Source organism: Emys orbicularis, chromosome 8 (genome assembly GCF_028017835.1).
Source record: "Emys orbicularis isolate rEmyOrb1 chromosome 8, rEmyOrb1.hap1, whole genome shotgun sequence".
In the NCBI taxonomy this organism is placed as follows: Eukaryota; Metazoa; Chordata; order Testudines; family Emydidae; genus Emys; species Emys orbicularis.
In genome coordinates this window covers 27,915,001-27,934,770 of record NC_088690.1, presented here as the reverse complement: position 1 = coordinate 27,934,770, position 19,770 = coordinate 27,915,001, and the positions used below count along the sequence as shown (strand labels likewise).

General features: G+C 39.2%; 1 protein-coding gene across 1 annotated transcript in view; it reads right to left on the bottom strand.

Annotated features, from left to right (window-relative positions):
• ADGRL2 (adhesion G protein-coupled receptor L2) overlaps window positions 1-19,770 on the bottom strand; it is a 151,253-nt gene that overhangs the window by 8,913 nt on the left and 122,570 nt on the right. The window contains exons 16-20 of the mRNA XM_065410118.1: window positions 18,936-19,002; window positions 4,877-4,968; window positions 3,954-3,998; window positions 3,634-3,660; window positions 2,794-2,962 (exon numbers count right to left, since the gene is read on the bottom strand). Of these exons, the coding sequence (XP_065266190.1) occupies window positions 2,794-2,962; window positions 3,634-3,660; window positions 3,954-3,998; window positions 4,877-4,968; window positions 18,936-19,002 (400 nt within the window). The remainder of the gene's footprint in view (window positions 1-2,793; window positions 2,963-3,633; window positions 3,661-3,953; window positions 3,999-4,876; window positions 4,969-18,935; window positions 19,003-19,770) is intronic.

Genomic DNA, 19,770 nt, shown 5'->3' with positions numbered 1-19,770 from the left:
AGTACTGAAAATCCATTAAAAATTAATAAGATTTTTTTCACAGAACTCAGGCTTTGCTTTCAAAACCCCAAGTCTTTTATTCATAGAGTACATAGTTTTGCCGTGATGCTTTTATAAAAGCATGAGCAGGATGCAAATTTGACTACTCAACTTAAAAATCAGTTTTTTAGTCAAAGCTTGAATTTTATACAGAGATACCAACTTACATATTTTGTAAAGGAAAGGTACACTGTATGTATTTTAAATGAACTCATCTATACCATACAAAAATATAATCACAGATACATAATTAGAATGGGGTAAGTTCATGAAAATGTAAAGTTCTGTATCATCAAATGACATAACACCTAAGGAAAATGTATTTCTGAACGTTAACGGATATTAAATGCTCTGAAATACTATAACAGGGACAATAGCAATCAAAGTTGTATTTTACACAAATACCACACTCCAGGGCCGGTTTTGCCTAATGCCTATATTGCTGTGAATGTATATTATCTGTCAGTACTGCACATTCCACTGTCATTATTTCTAAATTATAGCCTGTTCGAAACTGATGGAAGTAACAGCACTATCATCTTGTCAGGACTGGAAACATAATAGTTTTCTCTTCCACAATTCTGTATCTCTGTTCAATTTAGTGACCAACTAGTAATAACAGAATAAAAAGACTACATTAGCTATGCAGACAGGGACAGGATGATGATATCCACTGAAAGGCACTGAAACTTTTAAACCTTAAATGGTAGCCTTAGCATTCTTTCAGGTATAAATCTTCTTGATCTAGATTAAGTTTTTTCATACTTGACTGGCACTTTAACATTGCTTGACTCCACTTAATATAGAAACAATGCATGATAGTAGAAAATAAAACAGCAATGTGCCTTTGGTTTTCAAATCCTATATATGTGGTTAAAAAGGCAAAATGTTAAGATATCCTAATCTAGAAATTATTTGCATCTTTACTATGTTTACAATTTTCCCTCTTTTCTATATTCAATCCCATCTCTATGGTTTTCCCTTTCTGAATGTGTAAGGAGTGCTGTAGCCAACTTGATAAAAATTTCTCTTTTTATTCTGGCTCTCTTCCTAAAACATGTTATAACAGTTTACATGGAAGCAGTTGTATATCTCAAATTAAGAAACACACAAAGTTAAATGGTGAGCACGCACAATTTAAATCACAAGAATGATACTTTGCACTTAGCACCCTTTTCATCTAAGGGTCTCAAACCACTTTACAAGCATTGAGTTAATTAAGTCCCGTGAGGTACATGTAACAGGAGCTAATGATTACAAGTTCCAAAATGTAAATTGGTTAAAATATCTAGTTGCTAAATGTCTATTGTAAATTTGCTAAAATTATTTCAAAATGGTTACATTTAAGAGAAGATAATGACTATAATTTTTCATTTTACACCTCTCCCCCCCTTCCCTTTATTACCATGTCCTTTTTACCCTCATTTGGTATACGACTCTGACGCAGATTGTAAGCTCTTTGGTACAGTTGCCATTTTTTGCTAGAGAAATACATATACAATAACCACACAAACATGGGGCAGCTCAGAATATTGTTAAAAGGATATTCAGCTTTAAACCTGTAGGCTGACACATGGACTCTTGCCCCAGGGTCAGTAGTTTACATGAATTTACAAGTGAGCCCACTCCACAGTCTTTGGGCCAGTCAACATTTTTTAAAATACAAAAATTGTCAACTTTGGAAAACTCCCTTCCACCTCACATACTACCTACCACTAATGACCACATTTTTCTACCATCTGTTGGTGTTCAGCATTAATTTTGGGGTCTCAGTTGATTCTGAAATGAACAGTTATCCACACTGCAACCCTCACCCATCACCACTGGTACTACTTGGCACCTCTCAAGAGAGAAGGCAAGGACCTTTCACTGATATAGAGGGTACACTACTCCCTCAACCCCAGAAGTGATCTCCTGCAGCTCGAGACACATCTAAACTGAAAATGAGGCTCTGATTGCAGCATGAGTAGGCATACCCAACTAGCTTTAATCTAGCTACTGTGGGTAACAGTGGCAGTGAAGACACAATGGCACAGACTCTGGTGTGGGCCAGCAACCTGAGTACGTACCCAGAGTCCCCAGCAGGCCTGAACTGGGGAAGTTAGTCCTTGCTGAACGCTGCGCCACCACTTCCTCACTACCAATGTTAGCCATGGCAGCTAAATTAAACTAGTATGGATATGCCTACCTGCATTGCAACCACACCTTCATTTGCAGTGTAGCCAAACCCATTGACATTGTAAGTGACTGGAAGGTTGAACAGCCATTGTTTGATGCCTTAACTCAGTGGTGGGCAACCTGCAGCCCATCAGGATAATCCGCTGGTGGGCTACCAGACAGTTTGTTTACATTTGTACGGCCACCCGCAGCTCCCAGTGGCCATGGTTCGCCGTTCCCGGCCAATGGGAGCTGTGGGAAGTTACCTATAGTAACTTTCATCCAAGATTCTCAGACCACTTTAAGAAACATTAACTAAGCCTTGCAACACCTCTGAACTATTAATACCCAGTGTACACTTACATGAGTCACAGAGTCGTTAAATGACTTGCCTAAGAGCACACAGCAAGTTACTTGCTGCAAACAGCACCAATGGTTTCTGACTCCCAGTTCCCTGCTATTGATCTAACACTAGAAGAAAGGCCTTCCCTTGAAATTACACTCTATCTCCCATTTTTCTTCATTGCTATTTCTTTTCTAAAAATATTAGGCTACTGAAGAGGTATAAACCATGTGTGTTTGTTTTCAGTAACTTACTTTCTTTTGAAGGGCACAATGAAAGATGAAAATAAACATTCCCTGGAAAGCATTAAATACTGTGAAGAGATATGTCATCACAACCGTCTCCTCGTTGATAAACAGCAGGCCAAATGACCATGTTAGGCCAAGAAGACACAGGAGAGCAAATGCACCCAAGACCCAGGACCTGTAAAAGAAAATTAATTTTAGTAACACTGCTGATAAAAATGCATACCGCCAACTCCAATATTAACATTTCAGTTGCTGCAGTTGACTTTTACTAGGTTCACATTCAAATGCAAAAAATCCTTGGCTTTAACCTTTCATCTATTAAAAGAAAGAACAATTCCATTTGGTACTTTCAGTCTCCAGTGGAAACAGCAACAGTAGATATGACCTTTTTCTTATTCAAGAACTGCACAAGATGTCAAAACTATTTTAAAATGCAGAGGTGTAGCACAAGCACCAGCTACCCCACTGCTTTATCTGTATTTTTACAAAGGAGATTGATAAGTCTAGCTTAACCACTAACCGAGCCCTATATTTTGAACAGTGGTGCTTCCATGTGTCACCAAATAATGTAACAAATACACAAAAGTTAAACAGCAGAGTAAAAACCTAGAACCTAAAGCTTTAATATTCTGGTAAACTCAGCTAAACTAATGCTAAGTGATCTAACTTCCACATGAAGGAGCCTTGCTGAAATGTGACAAAAATATGGATACATCCACAAAATAAAGTCTTTGAGAGAGATTCCAACATGACTAGTTTAAGGAAAAAGGAATTGTAGAGAACAGCACAGAATGAAGGGGAACGGGATTTTAGTCAGTGCATTCCACATCTAACTAATGATCTTACTTGATAAATGGTTTATTATCTTCATAGCTAGAAAGCATTATAAGCAGAAAAGAGAAACAAAATTATTAGACAGAATTGTAACAGAAATTAATATGAAAGCATTTTTGTATTTTATATAAAAATTAGTCAAAATTAGGAAATTCAAAGTGCAGAGGCAAGCAATTTAAAATCATAAAGGCATAAAACAGTTAAAAATACTTTAGCAAATTAGATAATTCCGAACTAGTTAATTAAAATTAAGGGTGATCCACAATATTGACGGAGTTTGTAAAATTAAAAATATCATGCTAGGAATTTGTTAATGTAGGGTTCTATCTTACCCAGGTAAGTCCGTATTATAGTAGCCATCACAAACACGGTAATTACTGGTGTGGATGAGAAGACAGAAAGAGGAAAAGGAAGAAAAGAGAGAGATGCTAAAGATTAGCGCTCTCTCTCCTCATGCAACATGCAATGAAGCTGATACTGACCTATCTATAGCATCTGGTTTGCAATGTCAGCCTTAATGTAAACCTGTCTTTGCCATTTTCAGTATTGAAAACAAATCTGTAGGACCTTTTCACAACCAACCCTTAATATTCTAAATTACACCATCCCTTCAAAGAGTTTATAGCAACAGCCTTCAGTTTGGAAAAAAAAAAAAAAAACACTAAATAGAATACACTAAAAGACTATCACAAGACTATCACAGCTGTAAGATTCTTATTAATTACGTAACACTTGCATTACTCTCCAAAAGGGATACTGAAATACAGCACCAATATAAAGTAAACATTTGTTCAATTAGCATGAAAACAACAGATAATCTGTAAGTTAACAATAGTAATGGAGTCATTTCTCTTGGGAGAACTGGATTACAAATGAAAACTGCTCAGAATCCCTAAAATAAAAACGCTATTTAACAAAACAAACTTAACATAATCATATCAGCCATGCAAACAGGAACATCATTTTGAACTACATTTTAAATGCAAATGAAATTGTCACTTTGCTATAGAATTTCCGTAAAGATACTGAAATAATTTCTTGGCACTAACTGCAGGCCGAAATGAGCTAATTTTGACCAATGCCTGTGACATTATGGTAACAATGTAAGGAAAGCAGTATTGGTACTGTTTCTTTCTAACTGACATTTGTAGTTGCTGGGAGACAAAGCCATGTGTTCCTAATGGAGAGTAGCTTTCAATCAGTTCAGTAATCAGAAAATAATCATAGTTCTCATACTTGAACACAAAGCACTTACTTAATGTTTTCCAACCTGCTAGAGTCTGGTTTCAGAGTGTTTGAGTGCTTCACCATTTTGCACAATGTGATCACCAGGAAGATAAGATTCAGCTGTCAAAACAGATAAGAAAGAAATTAAACTACTTTAAGTAACAGGTTGAGTAATGAGGATGTTATTGACTTAAAAAAAAACCCTCTCAGTTTATTTTCAAGTATATTTAGGTGACTGGTAATGGTGTTTCACCCCTAAGATGCTGGTTCAAATGTGGACAAAGGGTAACATTTTCAAAGTCCCAATTTTACCCAAAATCTAGCCGCACCAAAAGTCACTACCTTCTCATACAACCTGCATTTGCCATATTTAACCTATTGGTCTAAATTTTACATTTTCGGTTTAATTCTGCCCTATTGAACATCAGTACCTAAAGTTACACTAATCTCCGCCTTACCTGCTCCTGTTTCACCCATTTGTCCCCCCATGTTTTGCACCCCATTTTTGTCCTTGTTGCTACCATTCTTCTTCCCACTTGCCACCACTCCATCCTTCCTTCCCCCTTGAGCCCTTTCCTCCTCTCACTAGTTCCATCCCTTCTACACCTACCCTTCTTCATTCCTTCTTGCTTTCACAGGTATTACTCTTGTCTGGAAAACAATTTTTAAAAATTGTTCCACTGTAACAAATGAAAAACCTAGAAGACACAACAAGGGAACCTAATTTAAACCATTGTGTAGCACAGTCTACTTTCTCCATCCATTTTATTGTCTGGACATTGACACCACAAGGAGAATTGCTTCCATGTGGCAGCCTCACACTTTCATGGAGAGGGTTTCCAGCTATTGAGATTGATGGATTGGACTTCCTCTGAGCAGAATCTCTTTAAATCCATCCCCCATCCAAAATCTGGGCTGCCAGATGGAGGGATGCTGGATTGGGATGGCTGGTCCTGTCTCCATTCTGTGACAATAGGTTTGGAGATGGCAGTAGGTAAATGTACTGGCGGGAGGCCATCTGCAGAGCCATGGTACACCAGGATTGTCATGGCCACCATGGTATTATTAAAGTCAGTATCGCCTTGTCCAACTTGATGTTTCAGAATATGTGAGGTAGGAGGGGGATGACAGGGAAGGAATATATCAATAGGTCTGACCACTGCACTAGGAAGGCATCCCCTCCGGAGTTGTGCCCCTGTGTGTCTCGAGGCTGGGCACTTCTTGTTTCCCTGGGTGGCAAAGAGGTCCCATGAGGGGAATACCCACTGACAAACTATCCGCTGTACCATAGATGTGGAGTTCCCACTTGTGATCCTTGTGAAAATACCTGCTGAGGCTTTCTGCTCAGAATTTCATCGTTCCTGGTATGTGCACTGCAGTGAGGATGATTTGATGGTGGATGCACCAATTTCAGAGCTGGACAGCCTCCCTCCAGAGTGGTATGGACCTCACTCCCCTCTGTTCATTTATACATAGATGTTGTCCACCCTGACCTGGACACGAGTGGATCGGAATTGCTTGCACACCTTGTGGCCTACTCGCAGTTCAAGAAGGTTGATGTGGAATGTGCCAACCAGGCCATGGGTGGTCAGGCCTAGTGGTGAAGGTAAGAGTTTGATATATCATTTTGAAGTGGGTGCCAGGGTGGGCAGAGTCCAGGAAATGAGCTGAGAGTCAGTACCAGTGAGACAGAAGCCGAATGCCAAAACTGGAGGATCAACCAGACTTGTAAGCCAGAGGCAGAGCTGGGGGAAGTCTGAAGCCAGAGGGGAGCAACGGCTGGAGGAAAGCAGGAGCAGGGACGGGAAGCAGGCTGGAACAAGGGCAAGTACAGCTGTGGATGTGGTATATGTTGAGCAGCCACTAAACTGCTGTGGTGGCCATGCTTATAAGAAAGACTGCTACACTAGCAGCCAATCGGAGGCTGTGCCCACTCAGAATTCTAAGATTGCCCAGCAGCGCAGTTAGTTAGGGAGCAGGACAGCAGTTGTGCCTAGATGGTCTGGTACCTGACAGTCCAGGAACCTTGACCTATGTAGTTGTCCAGGTGCACTCCCCAGCCTCGTAGAGACACGTCTATAATGAGTGCCTTTGTGGGAAGGGAGGGAGCAAAGGGAACCATCACACAAACAATGTCCTTCTCCCCCCAGGTGAGAGGTGTCCAGATGCTACAAGGAACTGAGACTCTCTTGTCCAAGGAATCCCTGTTTGAAAGGTAGACCTTTCTCAGCCAAGCCTGGATACTGCACAAATGTAGCCTGGATAAAGGGGGTCACATAGGTGCATGCTACCATGCAGGACCAGACTGTTGTCTGAAGACTGAGATGAATGCTGAGGTTCTCATTATGAAGAATCTGTCTAGATAGGGAAATATACTTCAGAGTTGCTGGCGAAAGTGCATAGCTTTGTAAAAACCCTTGGGGCCACTCCAAGACCAAAGGGGAACATCTTGTACTGGGTTTAGTCTCTATAGCCACCCAAAAATGCAGGATGCCTGTGCTGGGGGAATGTCTTTATGAAAATAAACATCTTAAATCGAGAGTTGCAGATCAGTCTCCTTTGTTCAGGGAGGGGATTAGAGCAACTAGGGTAATCATCCTGAATTTTATGTGGTAGATGAAGACATTCAGATGCCTGAGGTCCAAGATGAGTCTGCAGCTCCCTTTCTTTTTGGGGATCAGGAATTATTTGGAGAAAAAGCCCTTTCCCTAATTATGGCCTCTCCAGCCCCTAACTGAATTAGGCAGTTGGGTCTGGACAAGGGACGATAGTGGAGTGGTGTGTCTGCCGCACTGTACTCTATGGTGCTTTCTTGGTGGCTCAGAGGGCCTCCGGTAGAATGGCCATGTGACTGGTTGGAATGTATGCTGCAGCACTTAAGAATATTTTCTGCAAGATGGTGGGGCGCATATTCCCAAGGAATGGAGAGTGGCATGAGAGTCTTGGAGTGAGTGAAGTGACTCACTGGTTTTCTTGCTGAAGGCTTGTTAACCTCAATGGGGACATCTTCTACCATCACCTGAACCTTTCTGGGGAACCCCAATGGCTGCAGCCAAGAAACCTGCCTCAACTACTGACATCACAGGAAACTCTGTCCGCTATGTCCAATGACAGCTGAAGGGATGACCTGGCCATTAGATTTCCAGAATAGCCTGGAATTGGGGCCTGCATTACTAAGGTAATTTATTGATCAACTCTTGTTGTAGTTCATGATGTTGTATTTTGCCATAAGCATCCAGTAGTTCTTGATATGGAAAAGTAGACTGGCTGAAGAAAAGTTCTTTCTGGCATCCTTATCTGAAGGAATGACCCGTGACTGGTTAGTCATTCTGCTCTGTGACAGCTTAGACAACCAGAGAGTTCTGGTTTGGGTAAGAGAACAAATATTCTGCCTCCTTAGGGGGAACAACATACTTCTTTTCAGTTCTCTTTGGGGTAGGGGCCCATGTGGCTGAGGTGTCCTTAGCTGGCTCCAAAACAGCCTCGTTCATAGGAAGTGCCACTTCAGAGGGTGCCACTGACAAGAGAATGTCCATGACCATGTGGGGAGAAGGGAGGATCCTGAACCTCTTCCAGTGAGATCTGGGGGGTTTCAGTATTCCTCCAGAGAAGTTCCTATTACCGCTTGTAATCATCTTGAGGAGGGGGAGACTGGTATCATCACTTGTCCACAGATGAAAAAGAAGCCCTTGGCAGATTCAGAGGTACCGTCTGCTCGTGTTCTTTTGCCTGCCCTAGAGAGGGCTCAGGCTCTAGCACTGGAGGTGATTTTTGATGAAATCTGTGCCCTCGGTGTTCAAAGTCTGGGACTCGATAGTAAGGGTCTCAAGTGCTCCAGTATGGCCAGTAGGTGGGTTCACAGGGATGGGGGCAGGTCCCATGGGGACTGCCATTAATCCCTGGCTGTTCTATATGAGTCCTGGGATGAGGCTTTGGTAGCTCTATTCAGGTTGACCTCGTGTGTGAAGACCATTGGTGGAACTGGCACTACCAACTTCTATACTTCCACAGAGTAAGAGTCATAAAACTCAAAGGGGGAGCCATCAGTACCAATTGTCTTCTGGCAGTGCGGCTAGAGGTATTCCCTGGAAAGCAGGGTCCTGATGATCCTTGAGAAGGGCGTACCGAGTTCTGATCAGAGGAGAATTGGAAGAAGTCATTGGTATTTGATCTGTCAGTGCAAGCCAGGGCAGAAGGTGAGCACTTTCTTACTTTCCTTACACCCCTTTGAGGACAATTTTGGAGCACTGGAAGCTACCAGCACTGTCAGAGCTGGCTTGTGCACCCAGTGAACTCCAAGAGCACCCCCCTCTGTGGCATGGAGTCTCATGCAGTCCCGAGGGAAAATGCAGCTCCCTTCTTTGAGGACTTATGAGCCAACTTGTTTGCCTTCTTATGAGTGTATTTCTCCTTGTCTTCTTCATGCTTCCATTTTGCAGAGTCCCTGAGCCTGTTAGGCTCCAGTCAATGAGGCGGAGAGCAGGAGGTCAATCTGATCAAAGTCTCACAGAATGCTTCATCTGGTTCCTGCAGAGTCTGAACTCCTGAGACTGCCTAGTGCAAGGGGAAAAGGAGATCTCTCACTTTGATGGGATGTGTGATTCCTCAGTGCAGTAGAGGCAGTTCTCATGCAGGTCACTTACTGGTAAGTCCCACGGGTGGACAAGGTAAGACTTGAAGCGTGGGACCTTAGGCATAAGTGTCCTGAGTGTTGGGAAAATTAGCTAATAGGGGCCAGGGGTTCCCGCTCTGTAACTGTGACTAAGACTACTCACTAACTGAATACTATTAACAATAATAAACTATTTACAGTTTTACTAGTTAGAGATTCAAGCAAGCTAGCAGGCTACGAACACAGGAGAGTTCGGTCCCAGGCTGTGAGTAGTTGAGGCAGTAGGTCCGTGTCATCCCTTACCACTTTGTTGAGAGCATGAGGAGGTGAATGGCCAATGAACAGACCAATGGACACTACTATTGAAGAGTTTCCAGTCCTGGGCACATGGAGTGCACGCACTCCCACAGTGAATACCCATAGGGACCAGCACTCGAGGAAAACTGGCAGGATTTCACCCTATGATTCTTTGAACATGAGAAGTCTAATTGCCAGATAGGCATCTAAAATGTGGAAAAATAAAAGCCTATATTTATAGAGTAAGGATCTCGTCCTGCAATGATAGCCAAGCAGTCAAGTCCCTACCCCTGAGCCCACACAATGTTCTAATAGGGCAACAGGGCTTCACGCAGGCTTTGCCTGTATGGATATCATTTCAGAATCGGAGGCTAATGTTTCCAAATATCTTCTCAATATTTATTAAAATTTAGAAAATAGAACTGAAAAGTAGTCCAGTATTTTACTAAAGATGATATAGTTGTATCATGGTAGATGAAAAAGAACCTTAAAAATAAAAAGCATTAAAGTACTGTACTTCAAGACAAAGTAACTATGACAACAGACCATATGATACTTGTTCTTCACATCTCTGTGAAAAATGATATAATCTGAAACATCAGCAACAAAAGAACACTAGTTCACCATCTGAAAAAGGATTAAAAAACATTGGCTCTGTATATGCGCTCTGTAACTATCAGAAAATTATTCTATCTGTGCAAAAACTGTTAGCATAGAGCTAACCTTGGGGAAAGACACATCCCCTTTTATCTCACTCACCTCCTATCATGAAAAAAGGGGTTCAGTTCTTTTAAATAATTTGCTGTTCTGGGTGTATTCATTTTATTACATAATACACCAAGCAGAAAGGACAGGGGAACATGATGGAAAATAATTACTTTTAGAATAAATGGCTTTAACTCCCTTCCTATTGAGGGAGGTGTGGGTGCATGCACGAGAGAGAATGAACCAGATATTTTGCTTCTTTTCCACTAATCTGTATCAGCTGTTATCCAGATGACTCAATGCATTTGAAGCTGTTGTTTTAAAAAGAGTCAGTCATCCTAAATACTGAATTTCTTAATATCAATAGAAAATTTAAAAATAAATCACATTCCAATGCATAAAATCCACAGAGGCCTATCAAATTACAGGGTGAGTTTTGTGTTTGCACTTCTGAAAAAAATGGGCCTCTCTCTAGCCTATGACAATTCAACCAATGGACATGATGCTTTTTGCTTTCACAACTGCAGCATTACATTACACCGAATTTTCCACCCGTCTCAAGAAAATCAAACATTGACCCAAGTTCATCTATTTATTCTTTTATCGTTATAAATCAATCTAACCTTCAACTGATCTATATCTATTCTCCTCTTCCTCCATAGAAAATATGGGACACCCAAATTCTTAAATTAGTGGTTTCATCTTTTAGAGTTTGACATTCTCCAGTAAATACCAGTAAGTTATCAGTTAATACATATCTGCTGTCAAATAGATTAAAAAAAAATTATCCTTTAATGAGATCCAAATCCAGTTGGTAGATGTGGTGCTGCAAGCCAAACTAAGGAGAGGCCTTCATCTTGGGTAGACTTCAAAGAAATCAAATTCACAGGCAATATGTGATGATAGGTTCAAAGAGTCTTGCTGAACAAGAGTACAGGCCCTCAGGATCTAGCACAGCTTCACATTAAGTGAAAGTTCATTTGATGTCACCAAAATTTTGCATCTTCTTGTGATTAGCGGAGCTGCTGAATTCACAAGGCTTCCACCATTTTAGGCAAAGTCTTATGGGATTTTGGATTCCTAAAATCAGAATCCAAACCCTAATACTGATTTGGCCTCAAATATCAATTCTAACCCAAAGTCTACATCTAAATACCACCTCCTTAGCTCATCTCTAGCTGTATTGCCTATACATACATAGGATGATTTTCAAAAACAGTCAGCATTGGGCTAACTCTGGGAGCTGGGGTGGGTCAGCACCTCTGAAAATCAGGCCAGTTCTTTTTAAGTGTCTAAATATGAATTTAGGAGTCTAACTAGCCAACAAGGTTTGAAAATTCTGCTTTACATGAATAATGAGAAAGTCCACAGATAAATTTGAGAGAATTATAATGTAAAATCACTACATAGCACAGATAGGTGTTAGGAAGAAACGTTGCAAGGTTAATTCCAGTCCCCTGCACTCGTGGCAGGATTAATTATCTAGACCATTCCTGACAGGTGTTTGTCTAACCTGCTCTTAAAAATCTTCAATAATGGAGATTCCACAACCTCCCTAGGCAATTTATTCCAGTGCTTAACCACCCTGACCGTTAGGAAGCTTTTCCTAATGTCCAACCTAAAGCTCCATTGCTGCAATTTAAGCCCATTGCTTCTTGTCCTCTCCTCAGAGGTTAAGAAAAGTATTTTTTCCTCCTCCTCCTTGTAACCACTTTTTACATGCTTGAAAACTGTTATCATGTCCCCTCTCAGTCTTCTCTTCTCCAGACTAAACAAACCCAATTTTTTCCATCTTCCCTCATAGATCATGTTTCTTAGACCTTTAATCATTTTTGTTCTTCTTCTCTGGACTCTCTCCAATTTGTCCAAATCTTTCCTGAAATGTGGTCCCCAGAACTGGACACAATACTCCAATTGAGGCCTAATCAGAGCAGACTAGAGCAGAAGAATTACTTCCTGCGTCTTGCTTACAATACTCCTGCTAATGCATCCCAGAATGTTAGCTTTTTTTGCAACAGCGTTACATAGTTGACTCATATTTAGTTTGTGGTCCACTATGACCCCCAGATCCCTTTCTGCAGTACTCTTTCCTAGGCAGTCATTTCCCATTTTGTATGTGTGCAACTGATTGTTCCTTCCTAAGTGGAGCACTTTGCATTTGTTCTTATTGAATTTCATCCTATTTACTTCAGACCATTTCTCCAGTTTGTCCAGATCATTTTGAATTTTAATCCTATCCTCCAGAGCACTTGCAACCCCTCCCAGCTTGGTATTGTCCGCAAACTTTATAACTGTACTCTGTATGCCATTATCTAAATCACTGATGAAGATATTGAACAGAACCGGACCCAGAACTGATCCCTGCAGGATCCCACTCGTTATGCACTTCCAGCATGACTGTGAACCACTGATAACTACTCTCTGGGAACAGTTTTCCAACCAGTTATGCACCCACCTTATAGTAGCTCCCTCTAGGTTGCATTTCCCTAGTTTATTTATGAGAAGGTCATGCGGGACAGTATTTAAAGCATTACTAAAATCAAGATGTACCATGTCTACCACTTCCCCCCATCCACAAGGCTTGTTACCCTGTCAAAGAAAGCTATCAGGTTGGTTTGACACGATTTGTTTTTCATAAATCCGTGCTGACTATTACTTATCACCTTATTATCTTCTAGATGTTTGCAAATTGATTACTTAATTATTTGCTCCATTATCTTTCCAGGTACAGAAGTTAAGCTGACTGGTCTGTAATTCTCTGTGTTGTCCTTATTTCCCTTTTTATAGATGGGCACTGTATCTGCCCTTTTCCAGTCTTCTGGAATCTCTCCCATCTTCCATGACTTATCAAAGATAATTGCTAATGGCTTAGATATCTCCTCAGTCAGCTTCTTGAGTATTCTAGGATGCATTTCATCAGGCCCTGGTGACTTGAAGACATCTAATTTGTCCAAGTAATTTTTAACTTGTTCTTTCCCTATTTTAGCCTCTTCTGATCCTACCTCATTTTCACTGGCATTCACTATGTTAGCCGTCCAATCACCACCAATCTACTTGGTGAAAACTGAAAGAAAGAAGTCATTAAGCACCTCTGCCATTTCCACATTTTCTGTTATTATTCCCTCCCCCCTTTATTGAGTAATGGGCCTACCCTATCCTTGGTCTTCCTCTTGCTTCTAATGTATTTGTAGAATGTTTTCTTGTTACCCTTTATGTCTCTAGCTAAACTGATCTCGTTTTGTGCCTTGGCCTTTCTAATTTTGTCCCTACATACTTGTGTTATTTGCTTATATTCATCTTTTGTAATTTGATCTAGTTTCCACTTTTTGTAGGACTCTTTTTTGATTTTTAGATCATTGAAGATCTCCTGGTTAAGCAAGGGTGGTCTCTTGCCATACTTCCTATCTTTCCTACGCAGTGGGATAGTTTGCTCTTGTGCCCTTAATAATGTCTCTTTGAAAAACTGCCAACTGTCTTCTATTGTTTTTCCCCTTAGACTTGCTTCCCATGGGATCTAACCTACCAACTCCCTGAGTTTGCTAGTCTGCCTTCTTGAAATCCATTGTCTTTATTTTGCTGTTCTCCCTCCTACCATTCCTTAGAATCATGAATTCTATCATTTCATGATCACTTTCACCCAAGCTGCCTTCCATTTTCAAATGTTCAACCAGTTCCTCCCTATTTGTCAAAATCAAATCTAGAACAGCCTCTCCCCGGTAGCTATCTCCACCTTCTGAAATAAAAAATTGTCTCCAATACATTCCAAGAATTTATTGGATAATCTGTGCCCTGCTGTGTTATTTTCCCAACAGATGTCTGGGTAGTTGAAGTTCCCCATCACCACCAAGTCCTGTGCTTTGGATGATTTTGTTAGCTGTTTAAAAAAAATCCTCATCCACCTCTTTTTCCTGGTTAGGTGGTCTGTAGTAGACCCCTACCATGACATCACCCCTGTTTTTTACCCCTTTTATCCTTACCCAGAGACTTTCAACAAGTCTGTCTCATATTTCCATCTCAATCTCAGTCCAAGTGTATACATTTTTAATATATTAGGCAACAACTCCTCCCTCTTTTCCCTGCCGGTCCTTCCTGAGCAAGCTGTACCCTTCTTTACCAATATTCCAGTCACGTGTATTATCTCACCAGGTCTCTGTGATGCCAACCATGTCATAGTTGTGTTTATTTACTAGCATTTCGAGTTCTTCCAGCTTATTCCCCATACTTCTTGCATTCATATACAGACATCTAAGATACTGATTTGATTTGATATACAAGAGCGAGGAAGAAAATTATCACAAACATTTTAAAAAAAATCTCTATTTATAAAAATGTCACCATTCTAAAATCTAATATCTGAGGACTTTACAGAGCAAGTTCAATAACCTATGGAAAGCTGGGTATTCTTTCTTTACCAGTACAAAGAAGTCTTGTTTCTAACCCTGCAAAATCAGAAGACACTGGACCTTAAAATGATGCCGGACTGAATACTGTCTGTCCTGCACATCAAACCAGTGTAATTTTGAGGGAAATATTTTTGTCTCAAGTTGATTTAAAAAAAAATTGTTATAAGCTGCAGAGAGGTCTGAAAGACTAGAAGGAGTCCTAAAAAAGATAGATAAGTGGCAGAATGAAAGTCAGGAACATGACAAATACAATTTATCACATGTCTTTCACTGCCACATTTATCATGTGTGTACATATAAAAACACACATCTACAATATATATTTATATACATATAATGTGGATTTATGTGTGTGTGTGTATATATATATATATACACATATATATCTCTATACACATACAGACATATTAGTGAAATAACATATTTCAGTATGAGTAAAACAACCACACATTTTTCCTGTATTGATTAAATAGAACATCTGCGGAACCTTTGTTTAAATAACCTTTACCAGGCGAATTTATTAGTTCCATCTGTGAGGATCATACCCCAGTAGTCCTGGCTGAGCAAGAGTCTAACCAACTTCATCCATCTTAATGGTATGAATGAATATGGAGCTAAATAGAAGTCAAAATATTCGGGCTTTTCTGACCACAGATTATGGGAGCACATTGTTTGTTTTATAGCCATCAACCTGCTCAGTTGAATCCCGCCTGCCTGAGCTTAGCAGCTTAAAATTCATTCCACACAGCCTGCAGTGCTGACATGGATATGATAAGACAGAAGAACAGAAACACCACTCTGAAGTAACCTAGCTGAACTGCACATGTTCTGACCCTTTTTGTCCTCCCTGGAGCTTTTGTTACCTGGCAAATGCAGCTCTAAAACTGTTTGTGTATCTCCAGATCTTTGCTCTTAGCCATGCAGAAGCCTATTTCTCTCAGGGACTGGCAGCCAAAGAGGTGTTCTCTGAAGAAGGCTTCTAAATGAGTGTGCAAGCTGAACTCTTACTGAACTGAATTAATTATTAAAGATGCAGATGGAACTGTCCAAATGATGAGAACAGCTCCTGATGTGTCATGATCCAAGCTTTCATTAAACCATTTCAGGCATACTAATGGTTTCCCATCGCTCATTACTTACATGCTCTTTTCTCATAGATATAATGACCCTGGTGCCCATAGGCATGATAGTCTATGGAAATACTGAAGTTGAAAGTTTTATGTCTTCCTCAGAAGGCAGTTTTCCCTCACAGACCCCCACGTTGTCGTGTATAGATTTTAATGCAATTGTAAGGATGGATTTAACCACAGAGAAAACCTTGTAAATTGAAGCAGCAAACAATATTGTCTAAGAATATGCATATTATTTCATTAATAAACATCATAAGAGAGAATTTAAACCAGTAACAGATGTTGAAAAGATTACTAATATTAAACTCTTTCATACCATTGATAATGAATACCCTACTCTACAAACATGGCTCTTCTCTGGTTACGTTGCACATGAGATTATTTTTCAGCCATTACTCATCTGCCTCTCTTTTTCTCTCTCTCTCTCAGTTGGACGATTAGAGGGCAAAGCAATTGCAGGATAAGAATTACTCCCAGGAACTATGTTGTGATTGCTACCTGCTGTTTCATATTTGTGAAGTTGGGAATACTGCTCCCAAAGGCCTTTAGCCACTCAGTCTAAATGATTTGCTGGAGGATAATAATATCATGGCCGATAAATAACAGTGGACTCTGACTGTACATGGTCAATATAATTTAAATGTCCTTCACCTCTGTTCTCACTCTGACCTGATTATGAGGAAATATAAATGCCCTCAGCAAAGTCCCCTTCTAGTCCCCTCAAGTGAAATATTATATAAAACAGAGAGAAGTGATCTAGAAAGTGCTTACAGTAATAAGTTAAACAAAAACAAACAAAAAACACTTATAACCAGACCCTAAAGCACTGACTAGCTGAACTGTATGACATCAGACTTAGAATAGTTTTCTTTAAATGATCACAGCAATCATGTATACAACTTCTCCTATTGGAAGAGTATGACCTACTATATTAAAAATTCCGTTTAAATATAGTTGAAGACTTAGTACTGAATCAAATTCCAAAGTGGGAGGGATTTCCTTTTCTTTAAACTTGCTTAAATAGACTAAACTTTGTACTACATTCCTAGTTGCTTGACCACATTCCTCATACCTCCAGGAGACTATTATCTTTCTCTCTCCATACATACATACACTTTGACATTTGAAAAAATAAAAGGAAATTTTACATAACAGATCCTTACAGCATTGTGACTGTATCTTTAAAATGAAGCATCTATTTGCACATTGTGCACCTGTCCTTTCTTAAGTGTCCACGCTCAATGGGTTGAAAAAACTCCATTGTTTAACCGAGGTTTATTTTAAGCAGTTTTTTCTATTTTTACCTATTTAAATGTTTACAGGTGTAGTAAATTATGGAGTGGGTCAGACAATAATTATTTAATGACAGTAGGCATTGAAATTCAAGAAGTTAAAGCTTTATAAATGTTAAAACACAGATTGTCAACATTATGTGTCAAAATATACAAACTGAATATCCATAAATCAAACTCAGTTCTCAAGGAGATTTTTATTACTTTGACTAGCTATAAATTTTGATTATCATCAATGGAAATATTTTTGGGGTTGGTCTGTGTGTACAGTGAAATTGACTTTTACCAACATTTGATAAAAATCAAATCCTTCCAAGCCTACCTATCTTGGATGGTCTTGCACATCTTTTCACTATAATTTGTAGATTCAAAATGCACCAATTTTCTTTCACATTCTGGGGCAGTGTAAATTATAAGATACAAAAAAATGTGCTTAAATAATTCACTGTATAAATCAATAAAAGGCAGGAATTTAAAAATTAAGGCTGACAAACTATCCTTGAGGCTGAAAAAAATATGACAAGACTACAAAGTTCGAATTAGTGAAGGGAGTGTCAGAAATTTTAATTTCTTGGCTTTTGTCAGTTTTTGTCACAACCATGGCATTATATAAATGCACAGGATATGGTATTTTATTGCCGTAGGTTTCTAAAAACACTAATAAAACCCACTTCACTGTTCCAAAATTTCAAAGTTATGAACTCTCTCTTATGTACCTACAGAAAATCAGTGCACACTCAAGCACAGCTGGACCTTTCAGAGCTCTGACACCAGAACCATAAAATTGAATTGTAAACTCATTTTGAACATCCTTTTCTTCCAAATTCTTATACCTCTATTTCCACTAGTTTGCATTAACTGAAGCAGATCTTCCCCTGGCTGAATATATAACCATGTTCTATTTATTGTAAAGACTGGAATGGTTCTAGGAATGGATAATAAATGAGTTAACCACTCCATTTTTTATTTTAAAAAAAAAATTTATATATATAATTAAAATATTTCCACCCACTGGAATGATTCGCATGGATTTTCTATTGGGTTCACAATACACTGATTATTATTTATATAAAAAACATGTGAGTGTTTTATACATAGTACACATAACATAGATATGCATATGGGGAAAAACACTTACAAATATATACACACATATAGCATATGTATGCAGAATTATTAGATTGAATTATTTACCCAGAGGATTGGAACTTCTATTTGAGTCATTCCAGTCTGTTGGATAAATACTTAGTTACAATTTTTGAACATGTACAAAACCAACTCAATAGATGGTAGTAATAATAATGGCCCTTTTGTAATCTGTATTTAGTACTATACTGATCTGTCATATGACTGCCATATCAATATGACCTTCAGTATTAAAATAATAAGGACAAAAAGAAGAAGTGAAGAAGTACCAAATGAGTTCTGAACATTAATAATTTGGTCAGAACTATATTTTAAACATTCTTTACAGTCCCTTGTTCCCATTATAAATTTGCCTTAATTATTTTCATACAAAACTCTGAGAGTAGGATTTGTAATGACTGATGTTACTCAACCTTCACGACGCTGTTGCTCTTGTAAAATGAGCAAAAAGGGGAAGGAAAGGGGAGGTGGGGGGTAGGGGGGAGAAGGAAAGCACTCTTACCAGAATAATGAAGGTAACAGGCCCAATGAAACTCCAGATAAAATAGTTATCTACGTGGAGCCAGCAACTGTGATGAAAAAGGCAATGAAAGTTAAATGATTACATTGGTTCCTGAGTTGTAAAAATGGAAAGTGCAAAACCCATCTTAAATAATCCTTGAACAGGTGTTTCAATGTGAATACACAATGAGCCAACAACAGTGAACAGTACCATCTTAATCATGGCCATTTCCCCCCCCTTAGCTAGGGCTGTTTTCCTGGGTTTTCTTTAACAAGATTGTTGATCATCTGCTCTGGTTTTCTCCTTACATACCAAAACTAATTTAAAACAAACAAACAAACAAAAAAAAACCACCTCTCTCTTGCTCTCTTTTTAGGTTCAGTCAAAGTTTTTGCTATGGACTGATGAAACCCGACATCAGTAAATGCTTTAGTTTCATAGGTTTTCTATGTAATCTTCAAAATTTGCCTTTAACTTTATATCATAAGCAAAGTGCTGATCCCTGAAGAATGCAAGATAAAAAACGTTCAGATGTCATGTTTTGCTACAAAACAGTATGATATAAATAAAATACCCCATCTGGGAGTTGAATAGTAAGAAAAAACACATATGATATTAAAGTAAATGATGCATAAACTTATCGGGTGACTTCACTTAGTGGTTCATTTTTTATATAGCCCAGCACCCTGCTGAATCTCTTTTATTTGTCTTTCATCGGTAGCAAAATCAAGCAGCTTTCTAGAAGTCAACAATATCTTCCCATACTGTAACTAATTTCATCAAAGGACAAAGTAAAACACCATTGGAAGGCAAATTCATGCCTCCAGCAACTCAA